The sequence below is a fragment of the Acomys minous genome (genome assembly GCF_964271855.1).
Source record: "Acomys minous genome assembly, chromosome: 4".
Taxonomy (NCBI): Eukaryota; Metazoa; Chordata; class Mammalia; order Rodentia; family Muridae; genus Acomys; species Acomys minous.
The window spans coordinates 106100760-106123774 of record NC_140486.1 but is presented as its reverse complement, the minus strand read 5'-3'; the positions used below and the strand labels follow the sequence as shown (position 1 = coordinate 106123774).

At 36.9% G+C, this 23015-nt stretch overlaps 1 protein-coding gene across 6 annotated transcripts in view; it reads right to left on the bottom strand.

Moving 5' to 3' along the window:
- The window catches only part of ERBB4 (erb-b2 receptor tyrosine kinase 4), a 1013384-nt gene that overhangs the window by 270789 nt on the left and 719580 nt on the right, over positions 1-23015 (bottom strand). For all 6 annotated transcript variants that reach the window (XM_084778333.1, XM_084778334.1, XM_084778335.1 and 3 more), the window contains 2 exons: positions 4650-4782; positions 1108-1201 (listed from right to left, as the gene is read on the bottom strand). In XM_084778333.1, coding sequence (XP_084634459.1) covers positions 1108-1201; positions 4650-4782 — 227 coding nt within the window. The remainder of the gene's footprint in view (positions 1-1107; positions 1202-4649; positions 4783-23015) is intronic.

Here is a 23015-nt window from a genome sequence, read left to right as displayed (position 1 = left end):
TCTCCTCCTATAGGCTCTAGTTGTTCAAGCCACACAAGTGCATTTCCATTTTCTGAGGCCGGTCTTTTCCTCTGTTTACTGATCTTGTGTCAGGTTTGTAAAGACTGAGTTTTCTACGTTCGTTAGAGAAAGTGCGAGAGTGGCTCCTTGAGGCCTTATAAAAGTGTGGAGGGTTATATTATTATTATTTTTTCCATGTCAGTTGAATGCTGAATAAGCATACTCATAGAAAATGTATATTATTTAGGGTTTATATACATTTTATTGAAACTAGAATTAATTCTTGCTTGCACCCAAATGTTGATCCCAAAATTACCTAGTAGGAGATGACTCAGAAACAGAAGAACTAAATATTTGTCTAAAGATGGATGAATGTATCAATTTTAATGACAAATACGCACCGATCTCACTGTTTCCAGAATGCTAGTTGATGGAAACCAGTGTATGAGGGGGTGGGGGTGAGGTGTCGGGGGTGGGGAGTGCTCTTAGAATTAGAACCATTTTCTCCTTTATATAACTTTGAATTGTGGGAAAGGCTCCTCAGCCTTTAAGGCTTTCATAGTGGAGTTCTACTACCTGTAACTTCTCTCTAATACAACATTGATTATAGTGCTTTTGATCTTAGTTTATGAAGCTCATCTTGTACTCTTTTTAGTATCCTCCATTTTGTCATCATAGTCATTAATTAAGAGTGTTATAATTTTCACCAAAACAATATGGAAATCTATATTTCTATATTTTATTTTCACATCTATCTATCTTTTTAACAGTCTCTACAGATTTTTATTCCTTCAATTATTATCATTTAAGTTGATTACTTGTATATCTTTCTTTCAATAGAGTGTTATGTCCCAAGACAACTCTATACCCCTGTTCTTATTATTCAAATTCAGTATTTGGGGAACAAATATTTATATGATGGTGATTAGCCTAATATTTTATCTCTCCTGTTAAACTGTACATATATAGATTCAAATATTAAACATGTTTCCCCTCACTGTCCTATAAAAACCAATTGAATGGATAGATGGATCCAAAGCAATGACATAAAATGTATATACATGATACTAAATAAGCCATCACACCCACATTCATCCTCTGTCTTACCGGTCCATGGCACGTGAGGAGACCATCTTCCATCTTCTCGCACTGAGAGTCGCACTCAACACAGATGGAACCATTTTCAAACTCTCGAAATTCCCTGTGGAAATATCAACTGCATGAGGAGGTGTAAGCAAACAAGCCATCAACTTAACAAAGGGAGCAACATCTGCTGGGAGGACTGTTGGCAGAGTAAATTCTTGAGTTCGGTTCTCTAATGTGCCAGGAGCCACAGATGCAGTTTCCTTTGCATTAAGGAGGAAGCTTTCCATTAAAAGAAAAGATATACAGCATCCAGATGGTTCTCCTTGCCCTTGATTGGATTCAACAACAATTGTTTCTTTCTGGAAGGCTCTCTCCTGTGAGAGATATTCTAGCACTTTCCAAAAATAGAAAATAATCTCTTTTGGTGACACAGCAGAATCACTTTTACCTCTTTGAGTAAGTCTATATCCGTTTGCTTCTATATACAAACAGTTGAGTTTTAATTTCTAAACCATTGTGTTTTTTAATTGTCAAGCTACATTAATGTGCTCCAACCTTGTTCTTCGAATCCCAAGACTATTAAAGTTATTTTTGGTTAAACTTCAAAACTTGTTTTGAGAACTTTTCTCCCGTTAACATATCTACCTGCTCTAGAGAATTAGAAATATATTTTAATGCTAGATTTTATTTTCTTAGATTATTGATCTAATATCACAACATTCCATTCAGTCTAAATTCTTTTTTGAAATATTTCTATATGGCATAACATAAATAGTTTAGTTTAATGTCCATAGTTTAAAAACCTATTACTGTAATCTACCATGATTATGACTGTCCCTTTTTATATCATTACATTTTATGTCTATTTATATATTATATGTTTTAAAAACATAATTATCCCATTTCAATTCTAATATAAATATTTCGCTTTGGTAATTGGGAGCCAGCCATCTATACTATGTTAAATTATATTGTTTTCACTAAAATACAAATTGAAATGTTGGGTAAGGTAATTTAGTGTCATTAACAAAGTTGGTAATTAACTAATTTTTTATGTCCAATTTAGTAATAATCTTTTGCCATTGTATCCTAAGTCATCTTTTGAATCCAATATCAACACAAATAGTGCAATTATAAATGTGATAAATTTTAAAACATTTTTTTTCTATTTGAACACATAAAGTCTTAATAAGCAGTGGAAGTCAAAAGGGCAAGTTTTATATTCTGTTGGTTAGGTTGACACTAAATCTAGATATCAATTATATTAATTTTTAAAATTTGGACTTAATTTATTAAGTTTCTTAGGCATTTTCATACCTATATGCCATTATGCTTTCTTCAAAGGCAAAAGAGTTAATTTTGGCTCCTAAATATAAAGCATGGGTAGGTTATTATCTGCACAGGAACTACCCATTTCTTCACATTGTTAGTACTGGTACAGTAAGATATTACTTCATTTCAGATCAACACTTTTATATGTGGTCTTGTTTAAAATCAGAGTTATAAACCAAACCTTTTTTATGCTTCATTAACACAAGGGTTGTAAAGTAGGTAACTGAGGAGAACTTTAGAATAAAAGGTGAAAATGACCCAAGAGAGGGTACTTAAACTCTACCAAAAAGTTACAAATAGTGTATAATGAAATTTTATGAGAGTTTAGTAGGCTTATAAGCTTCAGATAATTACTAGTTTTGGATAAAATACTTTGGCCATTATAGGGTCATGATGACATATGAAGTTCCTAATTTGTATGCTGCTGAAAGAAAGGCTGTACTTTCCCCACCCCTTTACCCCAGTATTCACCATTACACACAGAGACACACAGACACGCAGACACGGGCGCGCGCGCGCGCGCACACACACACACACACACACACACACACACACACACACACACACACAAAGAATAAGCGCATGTCATAAGAGCAATGGAGAGACCAGTGCCTTTCTTTGCTGACTTCCATTCACAGGCTCCTGACATTCTGCCTGCTTTCATGAGCGATCCTGTTTGTGGTCTTAAAGTGTTACTGAGCCTCTGATTATCCCTGTATCTATCACTGTTCTTCTTATTCTGCATCTCCAAGTGAATTAGCTGTGGTTTTGCAGACTTCCCTTCATTTGGATGAAGCCTAACTAATGACACTGTATGATACTAATGTGTTAGCGCAGCCGGTCTTTGGACCCGGAGTGAATGATGATGAAACACTGAGCCCAAACTCTAAATCTTAACACTGTTATGTGAGCACTATACATAGCACTGTTATTTGAGAAGTAAACACTCGACATTTAGTTTCCTCTATAGTATCCTCTATAAAAGGAGAAAAAAATGTTTGATTGAGATGTGATTTTTTTCTCCTTTATTAATTTATTCTTGTTACATCTCAATGGTTATCCCATCCCTTGTATCCTCCCATTCTTCCCTCCCTCCCATTTCCCCTTATTCCCCTCCCCTATGACTGTTCCTGAGGGGGATTACCTCCCCCTGTATATGTTCATAGGCTATCAAGTCTCTTCTTGGTAACCTGCTGTCCTTCCTCTGAGTGCCACCAGGTCTCCCCCTCCAGGGGACATGGTCAAAGGTGAGGCACCAGAGTATGTGAGAAAGTAATATCCCACTCTCCACTCTACTGTGGAGAGTGTTCTGTCCATTGTCTAGATCTGGGTAGGGGTTTAAGGTTTACCGCCTGTATTGTCCTCCTGTGCTCTGATGTTTTTGTACTTGTCCTGTGATAAAGGCATTTTATGGACTATGCCATGCCACAGTGGAGGGTGAGTACTAAGGTTCCTTGCAAGCAACGTGATGATTACAGTACCACCCAGAATTAAAAACACTGGGTGAAAATACTGCTTTTTACAAAATGGAAGAACAGAAGCCCAACCCTCTTCAACTCAAACCATAGATGTAGTTTTTCTAAAGACTGCACTGGTTATCAAATAGGCACGAAATCTGAATAGAGAAAAATCAGGAGCTCAGCAGTCACTGTAGGTTAAAGTGGACCGAAAATATAAGAGGGAAAACTGCAGCCGATGAGATGGTGTAGGCCAGTGGTTCTCAGCCTGGGGGCCACAACCCTTTTGGCAATCCTCTTTCTTAATAAATATTTGCATTATGATTCATAACAGTATCGAAATCACAGTTATGAAGTAGAAACAGAAATAATTTCATGTTTGGAGATCACCACAATAGGTTGCAACCTTAGGAAATACGAGACTGCTGGTGTAAGAGGAGACAGGTTGTAGCAACCTACCACCCCTTAATGCAAGGGGAAAATTAAACAGCTAATGTTCACCTTCTCAGAACTCATTAAGATTTATCTGTCTTGGGAAATATTTTCAAAATGTGTGTACTAGTCAGTATCAGACTTAATATTTCAAGAAGAAGTTGTTTTATTTTTATTTTTTCCTTAAAACAACTTCATATTTTTTTTCCCCTTGCATCACGGGTGCTCCTGAGAAATCTTGAGGGACATGCATTCCAAACCCATACCATTTTACTAAAGCTTAGATTTTTGTTTTAATTAGCTCATAGCTCATGACTTAAAGGTGGCATGGTGGCCTCTTACCCATCGTAGAGGTTGCACGACTCTATGCAGATTCTGCCCCTGCTGAAGCGCCTACAAGAAAGGCACTGGTCTGGTCCAGGTCCCCAACAGCCATCACTTGAACAGAGGTGGTTGCACACCATCCCTTCGGCAGCTGAAAGACACACCCAAAAATCAACAAGAAATAAGATAAGGAATGTCTTAAAAAGGGATTTTACTGGGCTATCAAATGCCACTGTGGATGGTGGATACTTTTCCTTCTAGGCAATATGATGCTTGCAGTAACATCCGGATTTAAAAACACCAGGTTAAAACATTGCTTTCTAGGAAGTGAAGGAATACATGCCAAACCCTCTCTAACTCACATCATTGATGCAGTTTTTCAAAAGCCCTCACCAGTTATCAAGGACACAGACGCATGGGCTGTTTCTCAGGTGGAAACAGGTACACAACCCTCAGGGATAAAAAAAAAAAACAGGAGCTCTGCAATTACCTTAGGTGAAAGTGGAAGGATCTTTTGAGAAAAAGCTGAATAGCATTTTTGTACTAAAAAGCATATTTAACTAATATATAATTACATTACTTTCCCTTTCCACTGTTTTCCATCAAACCCCTCTAAGTTCCTACTTTTATTTTATTTTTTAATATATTTTATTAATTTATTCACATTACATCTCAATTGTTATCCCATCCCAAGTCCCTACTTTTAAAAAATGTTAATTTATTATAATTTATTCATATTACATCCCTATTGTTATCCCCTTATTTGTATCTTCCCATTCCTACCCTCCCTTCTCTCTTCAGCCCTAGTCCCCTCCTCTAGACCTCTGACAGAAGGCGGCTCCTCCCCCACCATATGACCTCAGCCTGCCAGGTCTCATCAGGACAATCTTCTTCCTCTTCCTCTGTGTCCCCTCTGGGCCTCCCCTCCAAGGGAGAGTGATCAAGTCCAGGATACCAGAGTTCATGTTAGAAGCATTCCCTGCTCTCCCCATAACCTTGGAGAATGAGCTGTCCATTGACTATATCTGAACAGGGGTCTAGGGTTACTGTATTGCTTCTCCTTGTGTGGTATAACAGTTTGTGCAGGTCCCTGGATCCAGATCTGCCTGCCTTGATGACGGTTCAGGGGCTCCACAAGGAAACTGAGTTCCTACATTCACACTTTCCTATTGGTGTGTGTGTGTGTGTGTGTGTGTGTGTGTGTGTATGCTCCCAAATGTAATTATGTAAATATATACATGAAATATGATACAGCATGCTCAATAGTTTCAAAGGTTTGAGTCTACTTTGGATACCTACCCAATTGTCATCCTTCCTTCTCCCTCTAATTTCTTTCATACTGCACAGTTGCTCTATTTGTATAGCAAGGCATCCTTTCCATGAGAGTAAGCAAAACCTCTTCATCTAATTGAACTCAAATGGAGGACACCTTGATACAAGCTTTCCAAAGTAAAGAGCAAATGACACTCTTCCCAAGCTAGCATTATGATTCATTAATACACCTAATACACCAACAAATTCCTTTCAACTCAACATGAAGGGCTTAAAAAGGAAATAGAAGAAAGAATGATATAATTAGCAAAATTATTTTTGAAGTAAATGGAAGTGAGAAAGATTCACATAATACAGGAAGAGAGAGAGAGAGAGTATAGAAATAGGGCAGGCAGGATGGATCAGTGGTTAAGAGAGCTTGCTAGTAAGTGTGATGACCTAGAAACATGGAAGACCAAGGATCTGACTTCCAAGATATCCTCTGATGACTAGAGGCACCTTGGCATTTACATCTATACATGTACAAACACACAAACAAGCTAATTAAAATCTAAAAGTTAAGAATAGAAATAAAATAATTTTACAAGCATCTCTATTATATAACTCAGGTAATAATACAGTTAGGTCATGTATAGGAATGTATACAAAGAATATTCAGTAAACTGAAGCAAATATTAGGAGATATGCAGATAACATTATTAACACTGGTTTTATATATATATATATATACACACACATATATATATATATATATACATATACATATATATTTTCTTATTGTTATTGATCTCATCTGTTGACATCCCTCCTCTTCCCACTGCTAATCTTCTGTTTTCTTGCACATACTTAGCAAGCAGGCTACCACTGAGATACATCCCCAGGCTTTTGACAGAGCACGTCATTAAGTTACCTAAGTTAAATTTGCTCTGTAGTTAAAACTGGCCATGATCATCTTATTGTCCTGATTAGTGCCTGAGGGTTTTGTCATAGACCGTGTATTTGCATTTTGCTGTTGTTGATGTTTAGATTTGTTTGGAGAAATACGGTAGACTTTAATGATCGTGTTGTAAGTTTTCCACCTAAAGTTTACCACTTGTGTTCTCATTTACAATAAACACTTATTTTGTATAGAATTAGTGTATAATGTTATTAGTGACAGGATTCAATGCGTTGAATAAGAACAAAGACTTCAAATCCTGTTCTGCATATCTGAAAAGTAACTGAGGCACCTGGATGGCAAAATGGGTTTCATGAAAAGTTAAGAATACTTGAGATAAATATGTGAAGAATCTTTCCTATCTTCCGATTAGTTACCATTTTAACCATTACAAAACAAAGACTTTTAGCCAAGAATACTTGTGAGTTGTGTTGGTAAGAGTATGCATAAACAGCAAGCATAGCAGAGATCATGTAATTCAGCCCGTCCAGCAAGCACTTAAGAAAGTATGATGCCTACCCTATGAGCATATACAGGGGGAGGAGGTCCCCCTCAGACACAGACATAGGGGAGGTGAGTAGGGGGGAAGTGGGAGGAAGGGAGGAATGGGAGGATACAAGGGATGGGCTAACAACTGAGATGTAATATGAATAAATTAATTAAAAAATACATAAAAAAGAAGTATGATGCTCACATTGCCTTGCTGAGTAGTTTTAAAACAATAATATAAACTGTCTAGTTCACATTTCCTTAATTCAAATCCTAAAACTAAGGAGCACTTACTTTAATCCATGTGATGTATTAAGATTAACAGAATAACCAAGATACATTGTTATTTTATAACTGGGTAGCTGAATAATCTTTCTTATAATTTTTAAAGAGAAGAACACTAACTTTTATGAACATATGACATTGGTGACTTTTAGACATCAAGTGCATCTCCCACCAGAGTTAGACATTGAGGCATGGACACCAAGCTGGTGACTTCATTGAAGTGTGAATGTATTATAACAGTACAAATTTCATTAGTGGCTTAACCTATTGATGTCATTTATATTTTGTACTCAAATGTTTGTGGGAGTCTAGTAGAAATAGCCAGTATATGGAATCAACACAAGTCTAATGCAATGAGTGTTAGTGCACAGATGGTTCCACCAGTCTGTCATTCAAGGTCTCAGCAACCTCTTATGTCATCATCTGCCACCACCACCAGGAAAGTGTCAGGTGTGTGCTGGATAAAAGGACTCTGCCAGCCTCCTCAGTTCTCTCAGTCTCTTTCTCCTAGTCTGTCTCTCACAGTCTCTTTCTATCTCTACTCTCCTTCTGTCCCTACATCTTCTCTCTGTGTGTCCTTCTCTGTCCTCATGGCTCTGTCCCTGTCTGTCTGACTGTCTACATATCAAAACATCTGCTGCTCCCTAACTTCTCTCCCCCCTCCCTCTCCCCTCCTCCAAACTTGTTTGGAAGGTCAAGTAGCAGGCCCCGGTTATTTGTGTAGCCTTGATGGAAAGCCATTCCTCCTCTATTCGGGGAACATCAGCTTCATCTACCAAGTTCTCAGCGTCAGCAGGGAATATACCACTTATTCTTACTTTTGAAGAGATTTTAGATTCTCCTGTAGGATAATAGAGTCAAAAAATAAGATACTTGTACAAAATATTCTATCTCACAAGTATTGCCAAATTCAGTGGTAGATCTAAAAACCAGTTTATAATCTAATTGGCAATTGTTTGGTCAGTATTCTACTGCTGTGAAGAGACACCATGGCCACAGCAACTCTTCTAAAGGAGGACATTTAATTGGGACTTGTTTCAGTGTCAGAACTTTAAGCCACTGTCAACATGGCAGGAAGTATCATGGCGTGCAGGCTGACATGATGCAGGAGTAGCTAAGAGTTCTACATCCAGATCTGCAGGCAGCAGAAAGGGGAAGACTCTCAGCTGGAAGGCTTTTTGAAACCTCAAAGCTCATCTTCGTTATGAGACCCTGATGACCTACCAGCCATAAAAATAAAGACACTGAGGCCTTTTGATATTCTGAAGCACAGGCCTTTGCTAGGCTCTCAACTACCTCATCTAAGCTAACCTGACCACCTAGCCATGTCCTGCCATGAGGCTAGCTATACCTTCCAGGCCTGTAGTCACATCTGTTTCCTCCCATGTCTCTGGTGAAACGACCCTCTGCTTTCTACTTCTCATAGTCATTTTTCTATAAGGAAGTCCTTCCTTCCACTTTCTGCAATTGTCAGATCGTTATAACAACCAATCAGCAGTGAGATGCGTTGGTACAACTCTTTTTTTTTATTAAACATTTTTATTTTTACATATACATTAATATTATTACACACACACACACACACACACACACACACACACACACATATAAACTACCTATAGCAAGAAGAACCATGACACAATCAGAAATTATATAAATGTTACATTCTTAGTGTTTTGGTTACATGTATTTGACAGTGTTAAAGAAAACATCTTTCCCATCTTGGTGTGTCTAAAATTCTGAATGTAAATCAATCTGCATCACACCTTGTCATTATCAACTTAAAACATCCACCTAGACATAAAATAATCTTAACTCCTAAACAACTAAGCTTCATTGTAAAACTAAGCTACCTGGTCTTCAACTCCATCAGAGGCCTGAGAAGGAGTAAACTTGATTACCTGAGTATGCTGGGAGTGCAGGTGATTGGCTTTCCCAACGAGAAGAAGACAGAGACAGTTTGTTATCTGGATAATCACCCAAAACTCTCTATAATGTTGGAATGTGTTCTTCAGCTTTCTGGCCCAATATAGCTCAGAGATTTATTTGTGAGATAGGACCTATTGAGGACTTGCTTAACTTGTGTTAGCAGAGTTTGGCCATTGACTCTGCCTGCATCCAATCTTGCCCTTTTATAGGCAGAATTCTGTCTGTGATAGAAAGTAGGACATTTTGCCCTGTGGCTTGTTTGGCACATTTGAAGCCATCCCCATAAGGAGGTTATTTGATGCTCTCAAACAGTCTAGGGATAGTGGATAGTGTGACCTTTTCTTTAGGATTTACAAAACAGGAGGCCAGTAATGGGTCATAGTAATGACAAGGCCAAAATCTGTTAGTATTTAGCTCACTGCCAGTTCAGCAATTAACAACCAACTATACAGAATCACCTCTCAATACAATGTGAATGAAGGTCATACCTTTATTCTCATAGTGACATACTTTTCTAAGAGGTCATACCTCCTAAGCCTCTCAAATAGTGTCATTACTTAGTGACCAAGCATTCAAATCTATGAGCCTGAAGAATCCATTCTAATTAGCCAATAAAATAGAGGATAAACTATACAATAAACATAAATTTTCATGAGAATATGCACGTATATGAAATTATTGCATTAAAGATTTTTTTGTATTTTTAAGTTTTCAAAGAGGCTGATGTAAGTTAATTGAAGCCATGTACTTAATTCCTAGCACCCTTAGAAATAAGTATTTTTAATTAAATTTAAATTTTTAAAAAAATAAAACATTACATTACTTTTGATTTCTTTATATCTTTTCATTTTATGGAAGTATGATTTCATATAGTCAAATTCTAAATTTCAGTGAAAAATGCATTGTTTCATGTTACCCTCCTTACTACAATCATTCACAAAATGATTCTGCAGTAATGAAGCACTTCCTTTTGTCACCCAGTAGTCACAACTCTTTGCAGTCTCCATTAGTGGTGTCGTGGCTATGTCAAAGTTGTAAGTTAAACACTTGGTTATGATATGTTCCCTCTTCATGTTCTTTCACATTACATACACAGTGCTTTGTAGAAATATCCATGTTATGCATCTGTTCAAGGGGGTCTGTCACTTCCTCTCTTCCTCCTTCCTTCCTTCCTTCCTTTTCTACATGACATATTATGATTTGTTAATCTGGATATGCATTGCTATACAATGGTTAGGCCGTGTTACTAACGTACCTGATATAAAGGAGAGGAAGGGAGAGGGAGGGGGGAGAGAAGTTAGGGAGCAGCAGATGTTTTGATATGTAGACAGTCAGACAGACAGGGACAGAGCCATGAGGACAGAGAAGGACACACAGAGAGAAGATGTAGGGACAGAAGGAGAGTAGAGATAGAAAGAGACTGTGAGAGACAGACTAGGAGAAAGAGACTGAGAGAATAGCTGTGCCTATTACTGTCTTAATATTAAATGGGCTAGCTATTTAAAAAGGGGAGCCTGTTTGAATAAGGAAGATGTTCATTGTATGGTTTTGACAGGTGTAACTATCATCCCTGCCCTCCTTCTTCCTGGCTGCAAAGAGGTGAGCAGGTTTGTTGTAATACATGCTCTTTCCCCATGACTTTTTTTCCACCTTAGCCTAAGACCACCTGATCCAGTTGGGTCATTGATTAAGACTGATAATGTGAAATAAAAATTAATATTGTCTACCTTTTAAAAATTGTCTGCAATTTTCTAGGGCATCTTAACAATGATCACATGACCAAAACAAACATTATTAAATGTAAAGTGTGCCACTTGGTTAGTTGCGATATATATACACTATTATGAACTACTTCCACAATTCAGTTAATAAATGTTGATCATTTCTAAAAGATTTCATCTCACATATGGAATCCTTCATGCTTTCTCATCTCTTCAGACAACCACAGGTTAGTTATGTTACTATAGTTATTAATAGTTTAAGAAATTTTCTGTAAATAAAGTTACATTAAATGCCTATCTTTTAACTTATTGGCAGCATAAAGATTCTAGACTCTTGTCAGGTTGACATTTAATACTGACCATCGCAGGAGTACTATAATCATTGCTCCTATAAACATTCTGTATAGGTATGTGTGTGCCTGTGACTGTTTTTAAAGGAAAAACTAAAAAAAAAAAACTATATTAAGGCCATATTGGTCATATGGTAAGATCATTTTCAGTATGATATTCTTTTTTATACTGCCAAAATGTTTATAATTGTTCTGTTTTATACTCTCAACAACAGAGCATAGTCAATTGTATTATAATTTAGATTTTGGTAAAATAGGTAATAATATGCACTTAACATTTGTACATAATTTTCAGAAAATGTTTCATTGATTTGAATATTTTAGATTTTTCCTAATAACTATGAGATATATTTACATATTATTTCTGATTATGTATTAATTTTTACTGGTCAATTATTTATGATCTATTGATAGATCATATCTATCTATCAATCTATCTATCCATCTACCCATCTATCATATATCTACCTACTATTGTCTATATGCTATCTATCATCATTTATCTACTATATATTTATCTATTTTCTACCTATCTAATAATCTATTTTATCTAAATACATATTTTTCTCCTAATCTATAACATTGACACCTATCCCTGTAGTAGGAAACTTTGAAGAGCACTATATAGCCTTGAATCTATGATCTTTCTGCCTCAGTCTCTTCAGTGTTGAGATTATATTAGTGCCATCACACTCAGCTCTTCTGATTCTTCTTTCAATTTTCAGAGCATTGTGTATATTAACATACGGTGCCCATGATTTGATCATGCATCAAACATGATTGAATGGTTTTCATGAACCAATGATCTTTATGGATAGGAAGTAATAATAGTGTTTTTATAAATGCAAATTATATGGTTATTTATTAGTTTCACATTCCATATTTCTTTCTAAAAGGCTTATAGGTACTGGCTGTGGTATCACCACTTTTTCCAGAATTATGAAGAAGAAAACCTCATATATTAAGAGAACAAATTGTGAAGATGATGAGGGTATTTAAATAATTCTCTACTATTATTATATATCTGAGTCTTTATACTCATTCCTTATCCTGGGTCTTCATAAAAATCACAGTAAATATATCAAAACCATTGTGTATTAAATTCTAAGGCCCCCAGCTGCCTCTTGGTTTCCTTCTTAAGGAAGCTGTCTAAGCCATCAGTACCTGTTTGACACGGTCTATTCCATGTTAGTCCATTTACTATTTGGTATACTACACCAACACATATTTTATTTTTCAATATTAATACCATTTTACTCTTATATATCATCTCTCCGATTTTCAATGGTGACAGAACTTTACCATATGTTAAAAGGTTAAAATGTTGGGGTTTTCGGCTGTGCTGTCACATTACTTGACCTTGATGTTTATCTACACCAAGATCCCACTCCTTCCATTCTCGGTTGCCTCTTTGATTCTTTATTCATGTGCCTAATAGCATAGAAACTTTGAATCAAGCCAACAGAATCACATGAAAGAGAGGCAACACTACACAAGAGACCATAATAACCACTTTTGACTCATTCTTTCCAAACAACGAGATGGAACCGAAGACTGGAAGCTTATTTTCTCTAAAGCGAAGGCAATGCATGTGCCTCCAAGAGGCATGAGACAAAAGGGCAGGGAAGCCACTTCTTTGAAATTCTTAAGAGAAAAAAAAATTCAATTGTCACCAAGAAATGAGCACACATTGGAGCTCCCTGAGTGATCATCCTGTGTGGAGCAGAAGGCCTATTCATGGCTTAGAGGGCAGAAGGCTTGTGTAAGCCTCTCTAAAGGAACTTTAGCAACGGAGTTTTAGGAAACCTTTCACTTCCTCTGTGTTTTCTCCAGAAGCTGTAAAATAGATTTTTCTTCATCTTGTCTGAATTGTACCTGTCTATTGAAAAATTGGATAGATAATAATGTGCTTAGTATTTCGAACTTTCTAGAGGATATTGAACCTGCTTCCATTAAAATAGAGATGAACATAAACTAATGAATTTTGCTACAGCTCTGCATGTGTGACAGTAAATGAATTAGCTCAAAAATATTGAAATGGAGCATCTATCTATGGACACAAAGGCAGAAAAAATTATTTCATTGTATTGAAAATCTAACTACTATGCTGGTATTATTTGTCATACATCAAAGCATGGGTTTTACTTAGAATGGATTTAGTTAGGTAGGATTAATCTTATTTTAATGCTGAAAAGTTTGTTTCATATAAAGGTGTTAAGCTTTCTGATATGATAGACATAGGTTCAAATTTTTATCACTTCATGAGCCACGTAGCCATGGGCAATTACTTTCTTGATACAGGTTTACAAAATGAATACATTTTCTTCAGGATTGATGTGAATTTGATCATTAATATTAATATGGTATTTAATACACAGTTGGGCATGAAAATAAACAATACAAAATACTACTTACAGTTGTTTAAAAACAGAGAGATGTATTCATGCACTTACTTTTAAAATTGTTTTTTTGGAAGCTACATTTTCTTGGACACTGTAAATACATATGTTCCCTCATAGAAGGTCTACCTACTTATGTGCATTGAGTCGATCAATAGTCATGTCTATATAATTATTATTTTGATAGGTAGTCAAGGTGACATTATAGAATAGGGTGATGATAGAGTTTAGCATTATCCTCCTGTTGAGAAGACGGCATTAGCCAGTGACCAGACTGTGCAGTGTCTGCTGAGTAGATTAACAAAATAAGAAGAATGAATGCAGAAGGTTCTGTGGGAAATCATGAAATTCTAGCAAAGAGATTCCAAGGAAGTAACTTCAATTATGTTTTCATACAGCTCCAGCAAAGAGATGCCAAGGAGAGAACTTCAGTGCTGTTTTTGGAGAGTTGGCTGGACATGGGCAATGGTTCCTTGTAAGCTCTTGAAGTGGATGAGATTGAATTATATACATCATCTGCTCACCATTTTTAGGATATCATGAATGAGCTGGGGGACACTGTTAACAATGCTTTTTAGCAAGAGAAAACAAAACAAAACAACCATCAACCCAAAACCCGTCTCATTCACATATAAACACATGAATTAAATTATATTGATGGGACCAATTAGAAAACATATTTTAATAACTGGTGGAAAGGAAATAATAATGATAATTTAGTTAAGTCCCAATCAAATCAAATGAGATTTACTCATGATACAAAAGGTGGGAGACAGGAGGTGGAGCTTTCTTATATATAAGGATTCTTTTAGCTTACCCTCATCAGAATTATCCTTTTTTTCTTTCATAAAGATTGAGAGATATCTAAGAAAAAAACAGCCTTAAGGATATGCAAGTATAAAGTCCTGGTGATCAAGTCTTAAGCCATGATCCAGCAGAACCTGAGAAACACTTGTCTAAAACAACATAAATATTGTCTCTTGAATCTGGATGTCAAAATTTAAATGAGTCTCAATCCAGGCAGCATAAAGACTGATAACCTTCCCGAGGCTCCACCAGATAAAGTTTCCTTCACTCAGCTTAATAGGCTCCTTTGACCTCTCTTGGGTTGCAGACACAACATTCCAATATTTGCTTTTATGCTTCCTTTCCTTTATGGTAGTCATTTCCCCCTTACAATGCATGGGACATGAGACTGTATTTCTGACTCATTCTGATAACCTGTGGTAATGGTCACATCTTTAAATTGATACCATCTGTCGGCCCCTCTGTCTTTTAAGGTACCATTCAAAGGTTGTGTGTTACATGCGTCCATTCCTCGGGGCACTACTCACTGCACAGCAGATGCTAAGTTGTATTTCAGTAAGTCTGTGAGCAGAAAAGTTTAAATAAATATTACAGAGAAGGATGCTATTGTATTTCCATGATAGTACTTGTCTAAAAATGCTAAAGGACTGCTCTGTGACCCAACTAGGAGAGTAGGATTGCTACAATCCACTGATGAAGCACGGAACGGAGGGAGATGTTACCCATAGTACTTTCAGTTTCCATCCTATGAGTATGTCGGGTCTGTGACCTGGGCATGAACGGGGCATGATATTCTGAAAGCAGGACTTTAGAGGAATGAGGTCCAGCAGTGACTAGATCAAGGTTGCATGGACTGGACCTGGCCCCCTACACACAGGTAACCGATGGGCAGTTTAATCTTCATGTGGGTCTTCTGGTAAGCTGACATGAATGAACTCTCTTGCCTGCTTTTCGTTAACTTCACCGTAGCCCTAAAGGGGCTGCCGTGCCTGGTGTACTGGTGTACTGCTTGATGTACTGGGGTGGTTTCAGGGAGAGCACTTTTTCTGTCAGAATAGGAGAGGTGATAGGGGAAAGAGGGTGGGAAGGTGGGACCAGGAGGAGAGGAGGGAGGAGGCTACGATTACAATATAAATTGAATATAGAAATTGAACATAAGTTTAAAAAGTCATCAAATGCCACTTATAATACTGAGCATGCTATAAAGTACTTCTCAGAAAAAAACTACTTAATTACTGAAACTCTTAAGTGAATCGAAGCTAGTAACATAATATATTCTATATATGTACTATAATTACTAAATTAATAAGTAAACATCGTTAAATATCCTTTTCAGTTAGCAGAAATTTTTTGGCAAATACAAAATTAAAACACTGTTTAGAAGATATGTCGAAAGCTTATGTTTTTTTTTCTTGTTGTTGTCTTCTAAAATTGTCCTGAAATGTATTGTTTTAAGTCATTCAACTGGAAAACATCCTAGTCTGAGTCCTTTTGAGAGAGTGAGTAAATAAATATACACAAGAAGAAGATAATTATGTAGATAGTATGTTTTTATGTATATCTATTTTAAACTTTTTTAGTTTTGGAGAATTTCTTTTTTTCCCCACCATAATGTATTTGTTGATAATTTGCAATTCCAAGTAGTGCACGCTTATTATATGCCCTTCCATTCTACCCAGGTCGAACCTCCCACACTTGTGCCCTCCCAAATAAAAGGAAAAAAAAAGTGCCCCAAGTCCAATTGTTTTACCCACATAGTCTTTGGAACATTATCAAACTCCCTTACAGATAACTGAGTCCCCCTCTCCACCCTTCTGCTGCCAAGAGCCATCAACTATGAAAAGCTATTTAGCATCTTTCTCATAATTTTAAAGGACTCTCTTCAATGGCCTCCTGTCTGGACTGTTTATTTATCTATCTATCTATCTATCTATCTATCTGTCTGTCTATCTATCTATCTATCTATCTATCTATCATCTATCTATCTATTCATCTATCATGATCTATCCATCAATTCACTTATTTATTTCATTGAAGAAGCGAAGAGAAGTAGCCACAGAAGCCTTCAATATCTCTCATGTTCAAATATGAGTCTGCAGTCATTGATTCCACAGCAACATCAGCTTCCTTGCACAACATGGGCCATCAACTTCCACACAGCCTCTGGCAGCAACATGAAACATGGACCGCAGCATGCTCCCTGGTGGCAGCACAGATTAGGGTCATTAACATGGTCTCCGGTGGCAGCATGGACCAGAGACCTCAAATTTCAAAGGAAAATATTGTTTTTACATAATTTCCATTCCCATTCCAGCCACTCCAACTCCTCTGGTGTTCTCTCACTGTCTCTAAGTTTAATGACTTCTTATTTGATCATTGTTACAAGTTTATTCACCTGTGTGAATACACACACGTATGTATATGTAAGTACATATGTATGTATGTATGTATGTATGTATGTATCTTGTATGGATTAGTATAACTTGATGAGTTTGTTTAGTACTACACACACACACACACACCACCACCACCACCACCACCACTTGAGATGGATAATCCTCCAGATGCTCATTTATAGATATAACCTTTTCTTCCCCTGTCAACTGTCATTTATTACCCACAGCTTGTTGACTCTTGATTGAGCCCTCGTGAGGTGTCTCCCATCTGCATTGTGATGTCAACTGTGCCATTACAAAATTCTTCTTTAGGTGACCATATTGTTAACAGGAAATGGTCATACCTCTCTTATACACATAATTCTAACTATAATGTGATATGCAGAGAAACAGGGGAAGGGAAAGCAGAGTTTCCCAAAGACTCTCCCACAGACACCTGTCTCTGCATGCTGTGATATGTACTAAGGATACAGAATTAGGGGTCATAGAACGCAAATGTTTCTGTTAGTTTCCAAGTGTTTCTCTGATAAAATGACACTTGCTGCATGGCTTAAAACAATAGAAAATTCTTTCAGAAATTTCAAAGTCAGAAGCATGCAAGACCATGGTCTTGGACAGTTATTTCCTTCTTTTTCCTTTCCTTTCTCTTTCTTTGTTTCTTCCTTCCTTCCTTCCTTCCTTCCTTCCTTCCTTTCTTTATTGTTGTTGGGCAGATCATGACTCTGATGACCTAATTTCCTGTAGTTTCAGTCGTGTTTTGCTTGCATGACCTTAGGATTGTATAACTCCAGTTATGTCCATCTTCTCCCTAAATTGTCACATGGTATTTCCACTGTTACTTTTCTTCTAAAGACACAAGTTATTGGAATAATGGCTAATCCTACCCATTTATTTTTCATTTTAACTTGTATTTTAATCATATATTCAATTACTCGAAGTCAGATTTCAGATTCAACTGGTCAGATTCTTCCAGTGTCTTTTGAGGAACAGGAACAACACAAAGCACAGAGATGCACAGAGAGATCACTAGAAACTGGAGCCCACATTCCTGCATCTTAATATTCAACAGCTCTACCTTTAAAATGCTATAGCCACTCATCTCGAGGTTAGTCACATTAGAGAATTGTTATTCGAAATGAGAACTGAACCTGCAGTGATGCTGGCTTTTATCACTGAGAGGTTCTTGATGCATTTAGACATTTTAGGTTAAAAATGAGAAGAGATCTCATTTTTTGAAGGTAATCAACAACAGTAACTACTAATTATCCTTTGAAAAGAACATAGAGAGCATTTGAGTCATTGTTAGCAATTAGACATTGTGCTATTTCAAATAAAATAAGGAAAAAATTACAAAGAACAGTATACTGATATTTACTTTGGTAATTTAGGAAGGGTGCTCTTAGAAGTATAATTAAGAGTTTCTATCTTCTGATTACTTCAAAGGATATTGTGTACACTGATTCCTGATTTATGCACCTCATGATTCATAGCAAGCCTGATTTAATGAAAAGTACAGTAAAGTTCATTAATTTCTAAATGAACACAGGGTATCAGGTCCCAAAGAGCATTTCTATAACTTATTAAGCAGAATCTAGTTTGTATTTTCATAGGACAGAGATCATACAGTTAGAATAGAGTTCGCAAACTAAAGATAGAAATATAGGACAGTTAGCCTAGGAGAAAATCTTTCTTAGCTGTAGTGTCTGAAATTACAATTTTAAATTATGATTAATCAAAACTAATATCCAAAGTTCATATCTGCAGCAAACAGAAAATAGAAATAAGAATGACCTTAATAACTAGTGCATGAGAATTTTATAGGAAACTGAAATTCCTTATGATATTCTAGAAAGTAAAATATTTACTATATAGTTGCTATTGTCATGGTTACCAGTGAAAAACAAATAGGAGAGTGCACGAAGAAAATGTTTCTCCTGACCATGTCTCTGTCGTATGCCTTTCTTCCTTCCTTACCAACTCCTTTCAGATTAAATATAGGATACACAGAAAAATGGTGTCATGTAGCCATCCAAGGAGTTTAGTGATTAGCACATCATTGTAGTTATGCAGTTTCTGTTTAGTAGATGCATTCTCAATGAAGTAGAGTTCCTATTACCACATATCAGAAGCTTGAAGACATAGATAAATATAAAGTTGTATACAGCCTCCCTCTGTATCTGTGTATCTGTGGCTTATGTTTCTGCAGATGTAATCAACCCTAGGTCAACATACAAACAAACATTAATTTGAAACGGGTATAAACACTTAATGAATATTATGCCCTATATACATATTGGATTACCTATTTGCACAGTATTTAAACTGAAAAATTATAAGTTACATAGGTATAATTTAAAGTACAGTGAAGGATATCCATAGGTTGTATAAAAAATATTCCACCATTTTTTTTTTACAAAAGAGAATTCATGGCTACAGATTTTAGAGTTGTGCTGGACTTCAAGAACTGACCCCATGGAAATAAAGCAATGACTGCTTTTCTTTAGTATTTTAGGTAAAAACCAAACTCTCTACCAAAAACAAATAAGAAAAGCAACAACAACAACAACAACACACTTATCATCACTACACATTTTTCTTCTGAAGCATTACCCAAGCTTTATATATTGTGGATTTTTAAAAGGACGTTGTTACTCTTCACAATTCAACCCAGCCCATGTCTCCAACTCCAGTGAAACAGATATATTTCCCCCTCAAAACTTCCACCGCCTGACTCCTCATTCATTTCTTTATTCCAGCCCCCAACTCCTGCGGGTATTTCCTGGGAAACCACAGGCCACTCCACCAAGGGAAGCAGGTAGCCTGACTAGAGATCTTCATATCTCTCACAGTTCCTTTAAAATCAATCCCCCAGTCTCATCATCATCTCTACAGCAGATTACAAGTCCCTGCTTTTTCCCTGAAATCATTCCCAGGGAACTAAATAGATCCGGGTAGAGCATTTTGCTTCCCTCCCTTCTGTAGACTCCTTAATTCCCCTTACATCTCATTGGCTAAGTGTCAACTCCTAATACATAGGAACACGTTTTGCCAGGAAATCCCATTAATAACACCTATTAGAATCCTAGAAAAATTTCCTACCAGGCGTTATACAGTTACCATACTCTACTAAGAACCAGAAAAGGCAACAGAAAACAAGGAACAAAACACTCACTCAAACAAACAAACAGCACCTATAATTAAAATTTTTTTCCAAACCCAGATGTTTATGCACCAGTATAAAAGCCCAATAAATAATAGGACAAAAGGTTTCCATTAGAGCTCAGCAACCTTATTGCACTGGACCTTGAGTATTTCAAAATAGATGAAACACAGAACTAGACTTCAATAGACTTTATTAATATAATAGAAGTCCTTAAAGGCCAGTAAATAGATGCCATAAAGAAATCCAGGAAAACACAAACAGTGGAAGGAAATGAATAAAAGAGTTCAAGCCCTGAAATTCAAAATGGAATCAATAAAGATATTTAAATGGAGGGATTGTAAAAATAAAAACTAAGAAACTTGAATAGGAACCAAAGAGGCAAGCTTCACAAACAGAACAAAATAAAATGGAAGCCAGACTCCCAGGAATCAAAGATAAAGAGAAGAGATGGATACCTCAGTCAAAGAAAAAGGTAAATCTAAGAGTCCTGGCTCAAAACAAGTAGGAAATCTGGGACACTAGAAAAAGGTCACATATAAGATTAAGAATAGAAGAAGTGGAAGTAACCCAAAAGTAAGGCACAGAAAATATTTTCAACTAAATCAGAGAGGAAACTTTCCTTTTTTTTGTTTTTTTCTCCTTTATTAATTTATTCTTGTTACATCTCAATGGTTATCCCATCCCTTGTATCCTCCCATTCTTCCCTCCTCCCCATTTTCCCCTTATTCCCCTCCCCTATGACTGTTCCTTAGGGGGATTACCTCCACCTATATATGCCCACTCTCTCCATATCTCTTCAATATAGTACTCGAAGTTCTAGCCAGAGCAATAAGACAACAAAAGGAGATCAAAGGTATTCAAATGGGAAAAAAGGAAACTTTCCTTAACCCAAAGAAGATGCCTATCAAGGCTAAAGAAGCCTACAGAACAACAAATGGACTAGATCAGAAAACAAATTCCCCTCAGCATATAAAAATCAAAACACTTAGTATCCAGAACAACAACAACAACAACAACAACAAAAGATTATTAAAAGTTGCAAGGGAAAAAGATGAAGGATAACGTAAAGGCAGACCTATTAGGATAAACCTGAATTCTCGGTGGTGACTCTAAATCCAGAAGGGCCTGGACGGATATTGTAAAGACTCTAAGAGACCGCAGATGACAGCACAGACCTACCAAGTAAAACTTCTAGTCACAAGAGATGAAGAAATTGAGATATTCCATGATAAGACCTAAATGAAGTATTAGCTGCCCCTCCCCAAACCAAGCCATACAGAAGGCTCTAGAAAGAAAACTAACCTAAAGAGGTTAACCAAAGCCGAGAAAACCGAGGGAATAAATAATTCCAGAAAATCAAGGAGGGGAAACACACACACACCACCACCACCACTATCAACAACAACAACAACTGAAACAGAGCTGCAGCTGGACACCTTATGTCTCCAACTAAAAGTTTAAGTACTTTTCCAGTACTAGTAATGAGTTATACCTAACCGAGTTTTTGGCCTAGGCGTAATGCCACAAAAACCCAGGCTGTTGCTAAGACTATAGGGTGTTCATCACAAACTAACATCAGGTCTTATTGTGGAAGACAACACCTATAGAACTCATTAAACATGGAGAAGTTGATCTGGTGCCCTCCCCTACACACACTTTGGCACAGTTAGGTATTCTGTATGCTACCAAAGGAAAAAAGTGAAACACCAAGCCAGCCACAAAGCCTCTGATTTGCAATGGTATCCTGCCTAAAAAATATGCTTGTGAAACGGTGCCACAAAGCTTGAGGGAGCAACCAACCAATATTGGATTTAACTACAGCACACTCCACAAGATACAGCCCAAGCAGTGTTGGTACTGCATGTGCAACCAATACCAAAACTACATAGGCCATGAACTAAAGTAAAACCAAATACTACTGGGCTAAAAAAAAAATAAAGGTAGCAATAAAACAACTCCAAATGACATTCTGCTGTAGCAACAGAACAGTGCCTTGCTCAGTCACCGCCAGCGAAGCCTCCTGCAGCAGACAGGAACAAATACAAAGACCCATAGGCAGGTATTATCCAGAAAGTTAGAGACCTTGGGACTCAGTCCTAAACATGGTTTCTCCATCAAACCCCTCACCTCAGGACTTAGGGAGCTTCTTACACAGGGAAGTAGAAAGAATGTAAGAGCCAGAGGACCCACGCAAAATAAGGCCCTCTAAATCAACAGGATCGACACACTTATAAACTCACAGAGGCTAAGGCAGCATACACAGGATCTGCAAAAATTCTGCACCAGATGCAGTGGTAGAGCTGAAAGATGTGACACATGATCACATCCCTAAAAACAGAAGCTATCTCTAGTTGATAACCACTTGCGAGTAAAAATGTAGTTTCATCCAAGGGAGTCTCACTGTGGGAAAAACAAAAACTATTCTGTAAGGTAGGCTTCTGCATCTCCAGCAGTAAATGACCAAAGGAAAGGAACTCAAAGGCCACCTTGGAGGGTCCTTGTCTCATAATGTCATGTCATGGCTGTTTTCCTTCTGTTTGTTTGTTTGTTTGTTTGTTTATTTTTTGTCCAACTCTGATGTGTTTGGTTTTATTTTATCTCATCATCTTACGTTATAATCCCACAAACGTCTGTTT